Source organism: Sminthopsis crassicaudata, chromosome 1, assembly GCF_048593235.1.
Source record: "Sminthopsis crassicaudata isolate SCR6 chromosome 1, ASM4859323v1, whole genome shotgun sequence".
In the NCBI taxonomy this organism is placed as follows: domain Eukaryota; kingdom Metazoa; phylum Chordata; class Mammalia; order Dasyuromorphia; family Dasyuridae; genus Sminthopsis; species Sminthopsis crassicaudata.
Genome location: NC_133617.1, coordinates 101,790,604 through 101,807,969, shown reverse-complemented (window position 1 = coordinate 101,807,969; position 17,366 = coordinate 101,790,604). Strand labels below are relative to the sequence as shown.

The 17,366-nt window shown below is 34.3% G+C and overlaps 1 protein-coding gene across 16 annotated transcripts in view; it reads right to left on the bottom strand.

Moving 5' to 3' along the window:
- The window catches only part of CYRIB (CYFIP related Rac1 interactor B), a 200,126-nt gene that overhangs the window by 16,392 nt on the left and 166,368 nt on the right, over positions 1 to 17,366 (bottom strand). For 14 of the 16 annotated variants that reach the window (XM_074265547.1, XM_074265645.1, XM_074265563.1 and 11 more), the window contains 3 exons: positions 15,731 to 15,852; positions 3,841 to 3,946; positions 1,318 to 1,454 (listed from right to left, as the gene is read on the bottom strand). In XM_074265547.1, coding sequence (XP_074121648.1) covers positions 1,318 to 1,454; positions 3,841 to 3,946; positions 15,731 to 15,852 — 365 coding nt within the window. Of the gene's footprint in view, positions 1 to 1,317; positions 1,491 to 3,821; positions 3,947 to 15,730; positions 15,853 to 17,366 lie in introns of all 16 variants that reach the window. The other 2 variants (XM_074265623.1, XM_074265654.1) reach the window with 2 other exon arrangements.

Below are 17,366 nucleotides of genomic sequence, written 5' to 3'. Positions count from 1 at the left end.
CTACTTTATGACATTGCTTTTACGGTATTTCACAGTTCTAATTCTATATCTTAAGTTCATATTCAAATTATTTGATATGACAGGAAATCATGTCCTAATTATTCCCCCTAAATCTAGTCTGTTCCATCTCCTACTCATGCTCCAAACAATGCCAAAGTGATAAATCATGCTACTTTCTTGGTCTAGAAGCTACAATAGCTCCCAAATGTTTTTGGAATACAATTTCTTCTGTCCTTTAAAGACCTTTACAAAGACTTTTTACAAACTTGCTCCAGTCTACTGATTCAAAATTTTTAAACATTATCTCTCCTCATGCACATTATTTTCCAACTAAAATAGTTCACGTGCTGTCCCTCACAATTATATTCTATCTCTCATCTTTGTGCCTTTCCCTCATTACTGCGATACTCTTTTCCCACCTCCAACTCTTAGAACTCTTAACTTCTTTCAAGTGACATCATCTACATGAGGCTTATTCTGAATCTTTCAGTTGCTAGTGTTCTTTCTCTCTCCTCCCAAAATCACCCTCCCCAATTTACTTGCATGTATATGTATGTATATACTATTTATCTGTTTATGATATATCCCAATAATAGAATATAAGCATTTTAAAAGCAACAGTCATTTTGATTTTTGTTTCTCCAACACCTAATATAATATGGGCTTCAAGTAGATATTTAATAAATACTTTTTTCCTAAGACAAAGTTTATAATATTACAAAGAAGTTATTTTAGACAACAAGATGTCTTGAGTAAAGAAATCTGGGTTTAATCTTTCTTCTGAAAATACTAGTTTATATGACCTCAATCAAGTATTAACCTCTCAGTGGCTAGAGAGCATTCTAAGACAAGTTGTCAAATAGTTGCTCAGATGTATTGGTAGAAGGAGTGTCCTCACAGGAAGCTTCTTATACCAATGAAATTACTTAGGGATGAACAAAATAGAAAAGCACATATATCAATACATGCTTATTATATACATAAATATACCCATATTCATATATTCAAGAGAAAATTAACGTCACCCAATTTTGCAAATGACAAAACATAGTAAAGTTAAATGACGTTGTGTGACAATTTCAGTCACACATTTCTATCAGAAATACCACCAAGATTTTACCAGTCTTTTTTTTTACTTAGGTTTATTAGTTCTGCTTACTACAATTTACTCTGCATTCAAATCCTAAATGTATGACAAAAAAATGAATTAAAATATTTCCCTTAAAAATGCAATTATCTGTGGAAATCTACAGATTTTTTCCGATTAATGAAACAACTAATAATTTAACGACATTCACAAAAAAGCAAAAAGTCTACCTTGAGTTCATCAAATCGGAGTGTGAAATGAAGAATTTCTGCAAACTGTTTAGCAAGAGCTTGCTCTCGCTCTAGGTGCTGTGTTGGAGAATACGGGGTACTTGTCAAGGCTCCCAGAAGACCTCTCAATGCTGCCTCTTAATAAATTTAAAAATGGAAAGTTTTTTGTATTTCTTAAATAAAAATATAATCCACAAGTGTTTTAACAATTATCCCCCTCACCAAGTTTTTAAACACATAATAGCAGTAAAGATAAATTAGTATAAATATTTTTTAAATGAGAAGAATATATCTTATAATAAAATAAGAAAGGTTGCGTTAATTTTAATCAGAAATGGAACATCTCCACATTTCAAAGATAAAAAGATGAGTTCATGTAACTTTTGAAATGATATATTTAATAACTTTAAGAAAATATCAAACATTTTGACTAAAATGCATCTATATAAAGTTTATTTCAAAATAATTCTTTAAAAGCCTCATAGATTTTGTGTATTTACATTCTGTGACCAAAATACTGAGAATTCTTCCTTATATAGTAAATATATATGCAAAAGGAAATAAACATGTGCAAATTGTTGGTTAGATAGTAACTGATCTAATAGTCTAAAGCATTTTAAGCTTTCCAAGACAAAATATTTTCATGAGAAAATTGTGCATATTGGAATGGAAAGATTTAGATAAAAACTTATTAGTGTGGAAAGACTGAGACATGTTAAAAATATGTATATTAACATAAAGTGCTATACTTTTAGAATATCAGGTTAGTAAATATTAGTCCTTTCCTCTGCAAGGTTAAGTAATAAATATCAAAATCCTTATTTACCTTTACTACTTTTCTTATATCTTATCTAAAGAAAGACCTCTAGAAATAAATTAACTCAATCAGAGATGAAAGAAAAATAAAGAATTTACTGTTTTTTTTTGACTAGACCTGTGATTCACTGGTGTAGGCAGTTCTGAGTTAGGAATAATACTGGAGCAGCTAGGTGGTACAGTGGATAGAGCACCAGCCCTGAATTCAGGAGAACCCGAGTTCAAATCTGGTCTCAGACACTTAACACTTCTAGCTGTGTGACCCTGGGCAAGTCACTTAACCCCAGCCTCAGGAAAAAAAAAAAAAAAAGAAGAAGGAATAATACTAATATAACTGGGTACTTTCTTTGCAATTTAGTTTTAGAAAGTTGACTGAGACACTGAAAGGTTAAATGACTTGCTTAGGATCCCATAGTTAGTATGCTCCAGAGGCAGAATTAGAACACAGGTCTTCCTGACACAAATGTTAGCTCTCTACAAACTACACCATATTGCCTCAGTAATAAATAACTTAGCACCATGACTAATTCAAATCATATCAATAAATGACAGTCGCAGAAATGCAAAAGACAGAGTTCTGTTAGTCAATGATACCTGCGTTGTAAAGTTATAAAATCTGGAATTATTTAATTAATAGTCTCTAAGTTTCCTATTAAGATGTACAAACTATTTCAAAATTTAACAGCCACTTTTATTAGTCTTTACCCAATGGCCAGGAGATTTAGGAATCTTTCCTAGTTAAGGGACAAAGCTGGTAGATAACTTCAAAAGTCAATTAAAAGAATACCCCATTCCCTGTTGGTAATGCCCATTTCAAATATAGTTGCTTTCTAATCACTTTATTGATGAAATTGAATACACTAGAATTCCTGAGTAACACCTAGGTCTACAATTCTTAATTACAAATGGAAAACATGGATTCTCATAAAGCTTGATTAATTATTCAATGACTGACTCAAAATGCCAAATTAAAGGCATCTAAAGGTATACTTTATATTTGAATGGCATAAAAATAAAATATAAAGTAGCATAATATCAAAAGGAGTGTGGAAATGTCAGAAGAACTTGATAATATGTAGCAATCAAAGACTTTCTAAATTCATAGGACTGAAAATATATAGAAATCCTACCATAAAGGAAGATGAAGAAGCAACATGTGAGAAAGGAATAAAAAAGAAATTTTTCCTTTCCCCCATATAGCTCCCTGGCAAATCCTTTTGTATAAAATAGGTAAAGATAATAAATGTTTCAGCCCCAGAATTTCGATTTGTAGCATAATCCATAATGATTGAACTAATCACAGGAATGAATGACTTAAAACTTAGACAAAATCATCCAAAGGCCAAATCCCATGCATGGAAAAATTGCAATAATCTGGCAGAAAAGGATGAAATTATGTTATCAATCTGCCAAAATGGAATGAACCTCTTTAGCTTGCATACAATTAAGGCCAAGCCTTGTTAGAATAATGCAGGTTAAGAAAAACTGAGAAAAGTGCTCTTGTGCAAATTACACATTTCTATCAAAGTCTTTCAAGAAAACTAGTAATTAAGAAAAGCGGAGCTGATAAATGAGACTACATTGTATATAAAATTCTTTAACATGAAAATTTACCAAAACTTTTAACAGCTCCATTTAACATCTTTAGTAATGATTATTTTCCTTATTAGGCAGCTTATATAATTCACCATATTTTCAACAACTTACCTAACCTCTGAGAAAACTCATAAAATTTCTTTAGTTTGCCTACTAGTGGAATAACTGCACCCCATGCCTTCTCTTGCAACTTCTCATCAGCTGGATGTTGTATTGCCTTCAAAATTTAAAACAAAACAGACAAAAGTTACAATTTAAAAAAACAACGAAAAACCTATTCTATTGTCCTCGATTTCAGAAACAGCATAGAAGTATCATAATACATCATACAGAGAACAGAAAACTGGATTTGTAGTCAAGAGAAACCTGGGTAAAAATTTCATGTCAGTCAAAGAAATTGACAAACTTTAAAGCACTATCTATAAACTATAAACTTATTATTAAAAACTGAGGTGATGCTCCTCAACTACAGGACCAACAGTCTAACCACTGCACCTAGCAACCTAGGACTCATAGTAATTTCAGCTAAATTGTTCATACAAAGAAATAAGCATAGTAATCTTTCCCCATCATCCTATACATGCTAATTAATAATTTCCCCTTGTATGCCATAATTAATATTTTTACACAATCAACTTGAGAGGCTCTCTATTGCCTCTAAAACTTTTCTCTTTAGATTTGCAAACCTTTCACAACCTAGCTCTAACCCATCTTTCTAACTCAATGAACATCATTCTACATATTACAGCCAAATTGGCCTTTTCCATCTTTTTATCTATTTCTTTGGAATGAATAAAACCCCCACTGCAGGCATGCACTGCCTCTGTATCTGTCTCATAAAATCCTTCTTTTCCTTCAAGATACAATTTAAGTATCATTTACATGGTCTTTCCTTATCTCCATAAGTGTTCATGCCTTTATATCCTTACCTTCTCTATTTTTAATCACTTCACATTAATTTTTCATTTTTACTTTATGCTTATTCTGTAAAATAAGTATATAATTTATGTAATATGATAATATATAATAAAATAATAAGTATATTCCTGTCAGACTTTAAGCTTTCAAGTAGTGATTATTTCATTTACTACTTCCTTAGTTTCCTTCCAGAAACTAGTAAAGTGCTTAACATTAGTAGGCACTTAAATGTTTAAATGATGATTATTCAGTAAGAGAATTCATAAACATATAATAGATCATAACTTTTGGAGATGGACTTTTTTTTTTGTGATTTTGCTATTTAAACTGTGTGTATTATTTCTAGTGGTTCTAATTTAGCCACACCAGTAGATTTTCTTTTCAAACCAGAACAATTCCACTTTTAAGAGGTAACCAAAAAAAATTAAATTATTTAAATACAAATTGTAGACAATTTCAAATTATTATCTATAGTAGCTGAATTTTTTCAATGCTTTAAAAGTTGCAGATTTCTTGGATTTATATTTAACAAGACGATTCTGCTAAACTATATAATGGAAATTTGTGGCACTTTTCAGTTCTACATAAAAATGGTTTTATATAAAGAGCTTTCACACTGAACAAGGGACTCCAAAACTCTAAAAATCCTTCAACTCTGCCTCAGTGAGAGACCCTGCCCCGTTTCATCTTTATTATCTGGGTAGGTTCGGCTCAGTCCTGAAACTCACTGAATTAAATTCAAATTCCAGCTCAAGCTGAAAGTGATGAGCCAACTTGGGACTCCACCCACATGAGACCCCTTCAGCTTGTAGCCAAAACTCCCATTATAAAAGAGTCAAACTAAAACCTTCTCTTTGCAGAGGTTCCAAACATGCCATGCTATGCCATGCTTGGGATGCCAAGGGCCTTTGTCCACTTGGATATTCTTTCCAGTGCTATTCTCTCTTTATCCTCACCTACTTCCCTAACCAGACGTTATGCCTCTCTGTCAGGATTTCTTACCTTACTTCCAAACCCCATAATAAACCCTTTGATCAATTTAGGTTTTCAGGTCTGTAAATTCTTTTACAGAGAACCTCTGCACCACCAGAAGAAGTCCCCAAAACTCCCTATACTTGCGCCAAATCCCAAGGGGTTGCAGGGGAACCAAACCTCTCTATTTAGTTCCCTGAACCCCGAATCTGTCACTAGACCTTATCATTTAACTCCCTGACCGCCAGAAGCCTTTATTTCATTTTGGTTCCCTAAATCTAAACCTTATCAACACTACATGTTCGATGTGTGTTCAAACAGTGCAACACTAAGTCATTTGCATATTAAGTTTATAGAATTAATAGTAACAGTGGTAGACTGTGCCCACTCATTTCAATAGCAGGTACTAAACTGAATAATCACTATACTGCATTCAATGTCAACTGTAGTAAATTCAGGATGACAGTCTTCCTCTTGTTAACTGATTTATACTTTGTTTTTATTGAAAAATGTTGATGTTTTTATGCTAGACCTATACTTGAAAATATCCAACAACATTGGCCTCTGCTTTGAATACCCCAGTTTTGGAAAACTTATTCTTAAAAAAAATCCAATTTTTGCAAAGTAAGTAATTCAATTAGAACAAGTAGGATGCTTCTTTCACTAATTTCTCAAAACTAAAAAACAGGAAGCTCCTGAACATTAACATGTCTTCCCAAGGAAATCATCTTAGTATTGTTGTTTTTTTTCCACCAAGAAATCACATATGGTAGAACTAAATGCTGCCTATACCAAATACCTAAGGAAAGAATCTTGTGGAAGGATAACACGTTCACAGCTCAGAATCAGAAGAAAGGGTAAACATATTCTTTGTTTTTAGGTATTCCCAGGTCACTCCTCAATCATTCCCCATTCAATGACTTTTCTTCCTTTGTTTTTTTTTATGTATTTCAGCACTCACCCTCACTCTTATCCTAAAAGCTATACAAATGTACCTATTCCAGAGTTTTCTTCCAATTTTAACATTTCTGTTATTACCTAGCGCCCAAGGTCTTCCCAGCTCCCATTTCTATCATCATACTTGGTGCCCTTAACCTTTATATGAGTGGTCCTCAAACTTTTTAAATAGGGGGCCAGTTCATTTTCCCTCAGACTGTGGGAGGGCCAGACTATAGTTGTAACATGCCCTCCTGGCAGTTACAATTAGTAGTCTGCCCTAAGCCCAACAGAGTACCTTTGACCACTGACCTTGGCAGTGTCAACTCTACCTGGCTCGCCTCCTCTGAGGCCTTCAAAGGTCTCTGGCCACGATCTCTTGAATCTATAGTTTAATAACCAGTAGCACACTCAAGAACAGTCACATGTAATCTTAAAAGCCTTTATTATACCTACTCACATAATGCCCTGACTTGATGCCCTGACTTGTTGATTCCCTAGTGAACACCTGGTCAGAAGACCCACGTGTTCACTACCAAACTCCTTACCTCTCTGGGCTAAGGGAGCCAGGTTAAAGAGAGTGACTGCTGTCTGCAGTGGGCTTATAAAGGGCCTGTGAGGTCACACACACAGCCAGTCAGTGAGAGAGTCACCCATTACGAAGCTATCTCAATGTGGCCAAGATCCCACCCACAGGGAAGTCCTAATATTCACAGAGAATACTTCCTGGGGCACTCAATCTCCCGTTGCACTGTGCTACCGCCCATTTAAAGGGCTCTTACAATTCCCTTCTCGTGTTTTGCGGGAACCGCACATCTCATCAAGCTAAACTTTTAGCAGTAAAAACAAAAACCCACACTCTGTCTCCGCCCCTCAGACCATTTGCCATAACCCAGCAGGCCAGCCCGTGGGCTGTAGTTTGAGAACCCCTGCTTTATATTGACAACCAGCCACTGGCCCACAAAAGTCCTCAATTTCTTTAACATTGATGAGCTCTACCCTCTATTTACTTAATCTAACACACCAACATGTGGTTGGGGAAATCAGGAAAGTATTTATGTAAGTTTTGTTTTAAGAAAGTTAGCCACTATTACAATATAGAAATAAGAAAGAAGTGCATTACATACAATGGGGAATGTTTGAATACCTGACTACGTTGCAATGGCATGGAAACAAAAGGACAATTAATGTCACTTTGACTAAAAAACAAATTTTAAAGGGTAATAATATGAAGTAAGAATGGAAAGATGGTATGGAATAAAGAATTAGGACTTTTTATTTTGTTTTTGTGATCCTAAAGCTTGGAATTATGAAAAGAGCAACTAAGGTACAAGAGATGATGCTTCTTTTGAAGGACTGAGAAAGCAAACTTGCTGTCTCTAGGAAACACAATGAAATAATATTAGGTTTTATTTTAACTGAAAGAAGAATCCTAATAGTGCTAAGAGTCTGTCCTTACAATGAAAACATCTCATTTTACAGCTGCAAGAAAATAAGAATGCTCTGATTTTAAGAATATGCAGGATATTTTTTTCAATTCTTCAAAAGCAGGTGGGAGCTGAAAAATCAAGTAGAGGATTTTCTATTTTATGATGAACCTGTGTTTTACAAGTATCAATTAGCAGATCTATGATCTCTTCCTTAACACTGATGTTTTTTTTTCCCCCAACTGCCTATAAACATGTTTAAGTCTCACCAATCCTAAAACCATTCTTCCACCTTTAAGCCTTTCTTGATACTAAGCCATAATACCTTTGTAACCACCACTACAAGAATTTCCTTCCCACTTTTATTAAGCCTCCTTTAATCGATCCTTTGTACTGCAGCTATGAGAACACAAATTTAGAGTTGAAAGGAACCTTAGAGAGCAATTAGTGAAAAAGCCCCAGAGATGAATTGACTTGCTCAAAATCACACTTGTTCAAAGTGATCCCATTTCATCTTGTCTCCTGCAACAGACTGTCCCCCTGTCATCCCCTCTTTTCACTTATTTTTAATCTCTCTTTCTGTACTGGCTCATTTCCTATAACCTACAAACATGCTCCCGATCTTGTACTTGATCCTTCCATCCCTGCTATTGTCCTTCTCTTCTACTCTTTGTAGCTAAATTCCTTGAAAAGGTCACCCAAAGTACTTTCTCTTCTTCACTCAACTCCTAACAAGAGAAAGCATTCCCATTAACAGAGAAAATGCCCAAGAAGTGAAATAGCTAAGAGGTTACTGTTACTGGATTGAAGATTACATGGCAGATGAAGTAAAGATGTAAAAAGGTGTAAAAAGACTAGAAAGGTAGAATGAGACTAGGTGATGAGTTTGAAATGCTAAAAAGAACATTATGGATTTGACACTGGAGGTAATAGAAAGGCACTGGAATTTATTGAGTAGGGGAAGAATGACACAATTAGACATGTGCTTTAGGAATCTCTGCAATACAATAGCAGGGATGGAAGGATCAAGTACAGGTAGGGGGAAGGTAGAGGGCATATTTTTAGGCTACAGGAAATGAGCCAATACAGAAAGAGAGATTAAAAATAAGTGAAAAGAGGGGATGACAGGGGGACAGTCTGTTGCAGGAGACAGGATAAAATGGAATCACTTGAACAAGTGTGATCTTGAGCAAGTCAATTCATATCTGGAGTTTTTTCACTAATTGCTCTCTAAGGTTCCTTTCAACTCTAAATTTGTGATCTCATAGCTGCAGTATAAAGAATCAATTGAAGGAGGCTTAATAAAAGTGGGAAGGTAATTCTTGTAGTGGTGGTTACAAAGGTATTATGACTTAGTATCAAGAAAGGCTTAAAGGTGGAAGAATGGTTTTAGGATTGGTGAGACTTAAACATGTTTATAGGCACTTGGGCCAATTTGCCTCAGCAAATTACAAGGAAACTGCTTTCTCCAAAGTTACCAATAATCTCTTCGTTGCCAAATCTAATGGTCTTCTACCTAACCTGCATTTTTGTTGACCTCTTTCTGCAGGCTTTCCATTGCTGATGACTCTCTCTTCTGATATTCTCTTCTCTCTAGGTTTTTCTCTGATTATAGATTCTCCAAGGATTCTGACCTGAGCCCTCTTCTCTTCTCCCTTACTACTATTTCATTTAGTGATTTCATCAATTCCCTTGGATTTAATTACCATCTCTAAGATGAACATTTTTCAAATCTACTTAATCTGCTCCAATCTCTTTCCCCAACTGCCTCTCAGAAATCTCAAACTGAATGACCAGTTGTTATTTTAAATTCAATAATCCAAAACAGAACTCATTCTCTTTTCCCTAAATCTCCCATCCCTCCAATCTTTTCTAATATTGTAGAGGGCACCTCCATTCTGCCAGTACCCAGGTCATGCCCACGGTCATCCAGGATTCCAACCTATCTTTCACTGCACACCTCTCACCCAAGCTATTGGAAAAGCCTGTCAATTTCATCTTTGAAACATCTCTCCAACATGTCCCCCTTCTCTCCTCTGCTGCTGTCACTATTCTACAATACTTCCTTATCAGCTTTGACTGCTGGTGCATCTGGATTACTTCAAATCTCTCCCCATTCCAATTTATCCTTTATTCAGACACAAAAGAGATTATCCTAAAGCACATGTCTAATTGTGTCATTCCTCCCCTACTCAATAAACTCCAATGCCTTCCTATTACCTCCAGTGTCAAATCCATAATGTTCTCTTTAGCATTCAAAACTCATCACCTAGCCTTATCCTGTCTTTCTAGTCTTTTTTATACCTTTTTACATCTTTACTTCTTCTGCCATGTAATCTTCAATCCAGTAACAGTAACCTCTTAGCTATATCACTTCTTGGGCATTTTTTTCTGGTAATGGGAATGCTTTCTCTTAATTCTATGTACTAACCTCCTTGGCTTCCTTTAAATTCCAACTATAATCCCACATTCTACCATAGCCTTCCAATACTTTTCCAGTTAACTATTTCCTACTTATCTTGTATATACCTTACTTTGTATGTTTTTGTTTGACTGTTATTGCCCCTCTTAGACTACAAGATCTGTGAGGGCAGAGATCTGTCTTTTGCCTCTTTTTATATCCCCAACACTTAATTCCTGGGAACATAACAGGCATTTAATTAATGTTGAGTGATTGATTGAAATGAATATTAATGGTAGAATAGAATTCTTAGTATTTTTTTAAAGGCTTGATTATTCAAAAACTTTTCTAGTGCAGTGGCACTAATCTGGAACAACCCAATTTCTTCAATCATTTCATTTTACCCTCTTCCACACACAGTAAAAGCCAGGAAAACTGAACCACTCTGCCCAGCCTGGAGAGAAAGACTAGAATATTTGTTTGGACCAGTCACTGAATATGAAATGCATCAAAAAATAAAATTCCTATAGATTCCATACTTTTAACACTCAACTCTGAAGCTACCCATCCCAGTTGTGATCCTTCTAGTTCATAACAATCTTTACCCTCAAATCTCACAAAGCCCTTGTTTTTTGTAATTTTCTAACATAATTATTACATAATAGTTCACATTATAAAACCAGTTTCCTCAGCTATAAAAAGGAACAGAAGAAAGAAATGGCAAACCACTCCAGTATCTTCGCCAAGAAAACCCCAAATGGAGTGTGACAAAAGAGCAAAACATGACCGAATACCACCACCACCATCACATTAAAGCTATATATGTCGGGGCAGCTAGGTGGTGTAGTAGCTAGAACACCAGCCCTGGAGTCAGTACTTGAGTTCAACTATGGCCTCAGATCTTAACACTTCCTAGCTGTGTGATGATGAGTAAGTCACTTAACCCAAGTTGCTGCAGCAAAAAAAAGGAAAAAAAAAAAAAAAACTACATATGTCAATATCTCACCAATAATACCCCTTCTAAAACAAAATTTTACATCTGGGCACCTAACATACTGCTCTATACACATTTGGTATTCACTAAATGCTGAATCTGTATTTACTTTATAAAGATATAAATGATGTATGAACACAAAGTAATTTTGGAGGGGTAGACACCAGCAGCAAAAAGGAAAGAGATAGGGCAGCCAGGTGATACAGTGCTCTAAACACCGGCCCTGAAGTCAGGAGGACCTGAGTTCAAATTTGGCCTCAAACACTTTATTTACACTTCCTAGCTGTGTGGCCTTGGGAGGGAGGAAGAGAGAGAGGGAGGGAGACAGGAAGAAGGGAAGAAGGGAGGAAGGGAGGAAGGAAGGAAGGGAGGAAGGGAGGAAGGGAGGAAGGGAGGGAGGAAGGGAGGGAGGAAGGAAGGGAGGGAAGGAGGGAGGAAGGGAGAGAGGAAGGAAGGGAGGGAGGGAGGGAGGAAGGAAGGGAGGGAGGGAGGGAGGGAGGGAGGAAGGAAGGAAGGAAGGAAGGTTGGTTCTTTGGAAAAGCCATAAGAGGTAGTATTTGAATTAAGTTCTGAAAAAAAAAAAAAAATCTAAGTATTCTAGGGGCAGAGGTGAAGAAAGTGGACATTTTAGGTATGTGGATCAGCCTGTCTTGAGATATGGAGACAGGATATGAAATGTAATACATAAGAAACAGTAAGCTGACCAGTTTGGATGGACCAAAGAAAGCACAAAGTGTAATATGTATTCAGTCAGGAAAAGTAGAATAAAACCATCTACAAGAATTTGAATGCCAAAGTTAGTAGTTTATATTTCACCCAAGGGGATTATAATGGAGCTATAATTAATTAAGACATGATAACTATTTAGGCATGATGGCTAAGGGAGAATGAAAATTTAAAGATAACTTCAGGATAACAAACTTGGGTGATTCAAAAGTTGTATCTTCACAGAATTAAGTTAGGAATAGGGCGTATATATATACAAGGCAGAAATATAATGAGTTCTATTTTGGACATAATGAATTTGGTTCCCCACAGGACATCTAATTGGAGATGTTAAATAGACAATTGGTGCTATAAGACTAAAAGCTCATAATATTAATGACAAAGACACTCAGAGACTTTACCTCCTATTTGCCCACTGAAAATATGCATGAGGTATGTGACTACTCAATTCATACGGTCATAAGGAAATTCAATAAGCATTTAACAGCATCCATTACATGCAATGCATTGTGCTACTTGCCTGTGAAGCTAGTAAAATTGTTCTAGCTGTCAAAACCTAACATTATTTACTTGGGAAAATAACATATGCATAGATTAATCAAGTATATATATATTAAAAGTCAATATGAAAAATCATGGGTGTGATGCTTTGGAGGGGTGAAGCTGGATATCCTAAGGCTCCTGGGCAAACAGGTTGTTGTCTTTGGGAGCAAGGAGGCCAGAGTGCCTAAAATGTACAATGTAGAACAGAGAATATGAATGAATTTGGAAATATAGACTGAAGTCACATTGTGAAGTGTCTTAAAAGCCAGTATTTTAGATTAGAAGCAATATGTGAATTGTTAAAGTTGATTTAATATGAGAGTAATATAAATTAACCTTTGCTTCAAGAATATCAATTTGGTAGTTGTATGAATGACAAATGAGAAGAGCTAGTGATGCCAATTAAGAGGCTATTTCTATACCTCAATTGAAGGGACAAAAACCTCTATCAGGACAGAGAGAAGGGGACAAAAAGTGATAGTTGTTAAGAAAGTAAATCAAATCTTGGAACTTCATTGGATATGGGAAGTGAGGGTACAGTTGAAGATAATTCCAAAGCATTGAAGCTGAATGAACTAAAAAGAAAAAACTTGCTATAAAAGCATAAGATCATTTTTGGTAGTACTTGCTTTCTTATATACCTCCTGTAATCTTCCCTATACATATTTGATAGTTTTAATATTTTGTATCAACTCCCAGCTTTTTTTCCTTTTATTCTTAGATAACACACCAAACCACAAGCCAATAAAGTAAAATTCAGCATTCATAATTATGTCATCAAGCTTTATGTCAAATAAAAAACTTTTTCAAAACTGAAAAGAGGGCATAGCAAAGATCACAAAATAAAGAGAAACTTATCCTATCTCTCCCAAATTTCCCTAAAAGCAACTTTAAATTGGTTTAAATTGTTTGGGTCCCTACTGATTCAGATTGAATGTAAATAGCAGTCATTTCTGCTTTGATCAGAAACCCAGAGGGGCTTTCCCCTCCTGGATTCATTTATTTATTTTTATTTTGGGGGAATAAATGAAAGAAAAGGTTCCTTGCCTCAAGTGCTACCCAGCCTTCATAACTGAAAGAGTAATAAATAAGGGATGAGAAAAAACTGCTAGACTGGGAAAGGGAGAAATGGAATTGGGTAAATTAACTCACATAAAAGAGTTGGAAAAGAACTTTTACAGGAGAGAGGGAAAATGAGGGGTAGGAGATAATAGATAATGCTGGAAACTTACTCTCATCAGAACTGGCTCAAAAAAGGAATAACATACAAAACATAGAAAAATTATCTTATTCTACTATAAAGAAGACAAAGGGAAAGAGGAAGGAGTAGAAAGTTGGTAGAATGAAAGGCAGTTTAAGAGCGTAGTCTGAAGCAAGATGGAGGAGCAACAGGGCAAAAGGTGAGAGAAACAGAAGGATAAATGGGAGAAAATGGAGTGGAGGAAAATATGTAGTAATTATAAATGAAAAATTTTACATCAGTTTTCTCTGATAATGGAAGTATGAATCAAATTTATAAGGAGACATTATTTCCAAGTTGATAAATGTTCAAAGGATATGGACAGGCAATTTTGAGAAGAAGAAATCAAAGCTATCTACACATGAAGAAATATTCTAAATAATTGATTAGAGAAATGCAAATTTAAAAACTCTGAGCTATCATGGCACACCTATCATATTGGTTAATATGACAAAAAAGAAATGACAAATGTTGCAGGGAATGTGGGAAAACTAGGACTCTAAAGCATAATTGGTAGAGTTGTGAACTGATCTAATCATTCTGGAAAATAATTTGGAAATATGTCCAAAGGACTACAAAACTATGTATACCCTCTGACCCAGTAATACCATTACTAGATCTGTATCCCAAAGAGATTTTTTTTAAAAAGGTGGTGTAGAGGGAACTATATGAACAAAAATATTTATATTAAGTCTTTTTGTGGTAACAATGAATTGGAAATTGAGGTTTGCCCATCACATGGAGAATGGCTGAAGAGGTTGTGCTATAGGATTGTGATGGAATACTACTGTACTTTAAGAAATGACAAGCAGGATGCTTTCAGAAAAACCTGGAAAGTTTTAACATAAACTGATGCAAAGTGAAGTGAGCAGAACCAGAAGCAAAGTTTAATAGCAAACATTTATGATGATCAACTGGAGTTTTGAATGTTTTAGTTCCTAAACAAGTGGTCTGTGCACCAAAACTTGTTCAGTAATCTTAGTCATGTACGACTCTTCATTACTCCATTGATTTTCTTGGCAAAGATAGTGGAAAGATTTGTCATTTCCTTCTCAAATTCCTTTTAAAAATAAGAAGCTGAGGAAATGAAAGTTAAATGAATTTCCCAAGGTCAGGTAGTAAAGGTAGTAAAGCTCTAAGGTCAGATTTGAACTCTTAAGGATGAGAGTCAGTCTGACTTAAGGCCCAGTTTTCTTCCACCACGCCACCTATTTGCCCCACCAAAACTAGATACAACTAACAGAAGCAATAGTCTACCAAAAATAAAAGTTTTTTAAAGTATTCATGTCATTAAATGACTGAGCCTATTTTAATATACTACTGACTGATGAGGAGACTTTAAAAATTTTCTAGATCACAATATTAAAAAAATTAATTAAATTAAAATTAAAAAGATAAATATTCCCTAAACAGAGATCTACCAGGAAAGAACAAAATTAGATAATTTGTTCATTTCTTCTTTTCTTATCTATATTATGTTTTACGTAAAATATCCTTTTTTTGTTAGCCACTGCCCAAATTAAGAGAAATGGGGGAAAATAAAGTATATCTGATAGCACAACAGTGTAACCCAGACTTTAATTCTTTAAAATATTTCTTTAAAAACAAGTTTAGACAGAAATCTGATCAATGTTCTTCCTTAGAGCAATAAAATATAAAATTCCATACCCTATAATATAGAATCTTGTTAAACTATGAGCAATATAGGAAAAATTTTGTAGACAATTACTTCTCTATTTTAACAAGATTTTCTCACAATTTTGTAAAATAAAAACTGAAATTAAAATTATGCTGTTAATGTTTGAAAGTGAATTTTTGAAAATATGTTTTAAAATGTGCTTTACCTCTCGTATCTCATGGCCAGCTCCTCTGTATGATTGTAAATCCTCCAGAATGCCTTCTGCATCTTTTAATACTACATTCACCTGATTATAAATTTCCTTTTCAGATTCTGTAGGCTGGGCATCTGAATACCAGGAAAGGACAAGAAAGTTATAGGAATATATAAAAATGTGTGTGCATATACACATATGCTTTATGTCATGCCATTATATCACAATAAATCACTAAGTAGCTAGCTTTCTGCAGAAAAACTTTATTTTATCTATAGATGCTTTTGGTGGTTTAAATTACCATTTGCTAAAATGAACTCAAAGAAAAACCATGAAAATGTAAAATTATCATTCTATTTTTTCTATCATAGTTATAATGATATCCCATTTTAAAGACTTCCCAGACTCTCACACTAATCACTCAAGTTCTTCAGATAATTTTAACTCTACAATGTGTGCTATTTGGGTTGCAGATTTATCTCAATACAATTCAGCAACCCTGTGCTACGTCCTGAAAGGGTTTCCGTTACAAACATAATTTCTTCAAGAATTTAGAAAGGTTTGTATTTGTAGAATTGTCATTTCAACAGTTAAAACTGGGAAGAGAAGGGGAGAAGATTTAACTTTCTAAAAGTTTCTTGCACCAGCACTTTTTTCTAAGTGGCAAACTGGTAAAGGGATGGAAGCAAAAACAAAAATGGCTAAAAAAATTGCCATGATAAAAGAATATCATGAATAATTCATATTATGAATTCAGTTTTCATCACATAATAGATTAAATTTTATTTTAAAAATTCTCAATTTTTGACAATTAGTGTCCATATTTGATGTGAAATACACCTAAGTTTGCTATAATTCAACAATAAAATAAATCTGCATCTAATTCATTCAACTAATATTAAATGCCTTAAATAGTTCCATGATTAAGTATGTATTCACATATTCATTTATTAAAACACTCACCATCTGACACATTAAGCTATACATAGAACACAAATATTTATCTTATTGAATCTCTTCCCCAATTTTGTTTTGTGTTCCTAAATTCTTGTGATAGAAAAACTTAAAACTTATATAAAATAATATCGTTGCATTCAAATAACGAGTATCTTAAAGTAACCATTTATACACTGGCTTTGCAGTCTTAAATGACTTTTTAGTCTAAGTCACTCAGCAGTAATAGTTACTTTTTCACTGGGATTTCCCCCCAAATATAATAATTCAAAAGACATTAATTGTTTATCTTCTGAAATGTCATACTTACTCTAAGTACAGCTGAAAATAATATTTTCACAGGCAAAAATACTGACTAGTAATCTTTTTTTACATAAAGTAATTTGAGTTATAAAAATATTAAGTAATATATTATAGGCTAAATCCATTTAATAGGAATTTATATAGCAAGATATTTAAAATATCTGTTTTCAGTGTATAAGCCATTTCTGAAGTTAGAAAACATTTACATTAAATCATGCAAATTTATCTGTGGATGATTAGCTGTTGACAAAAAAATATGACATTCAGACATTGAGACTAACATACAAACAAAACATTATCAAGTAGCCTTAAGTAGATATCACAAGTGGTTATTATTGTTTAAATTAAAACTTAACAAACATCAAGAAAAATTTTAAAATAAATGGGAAGA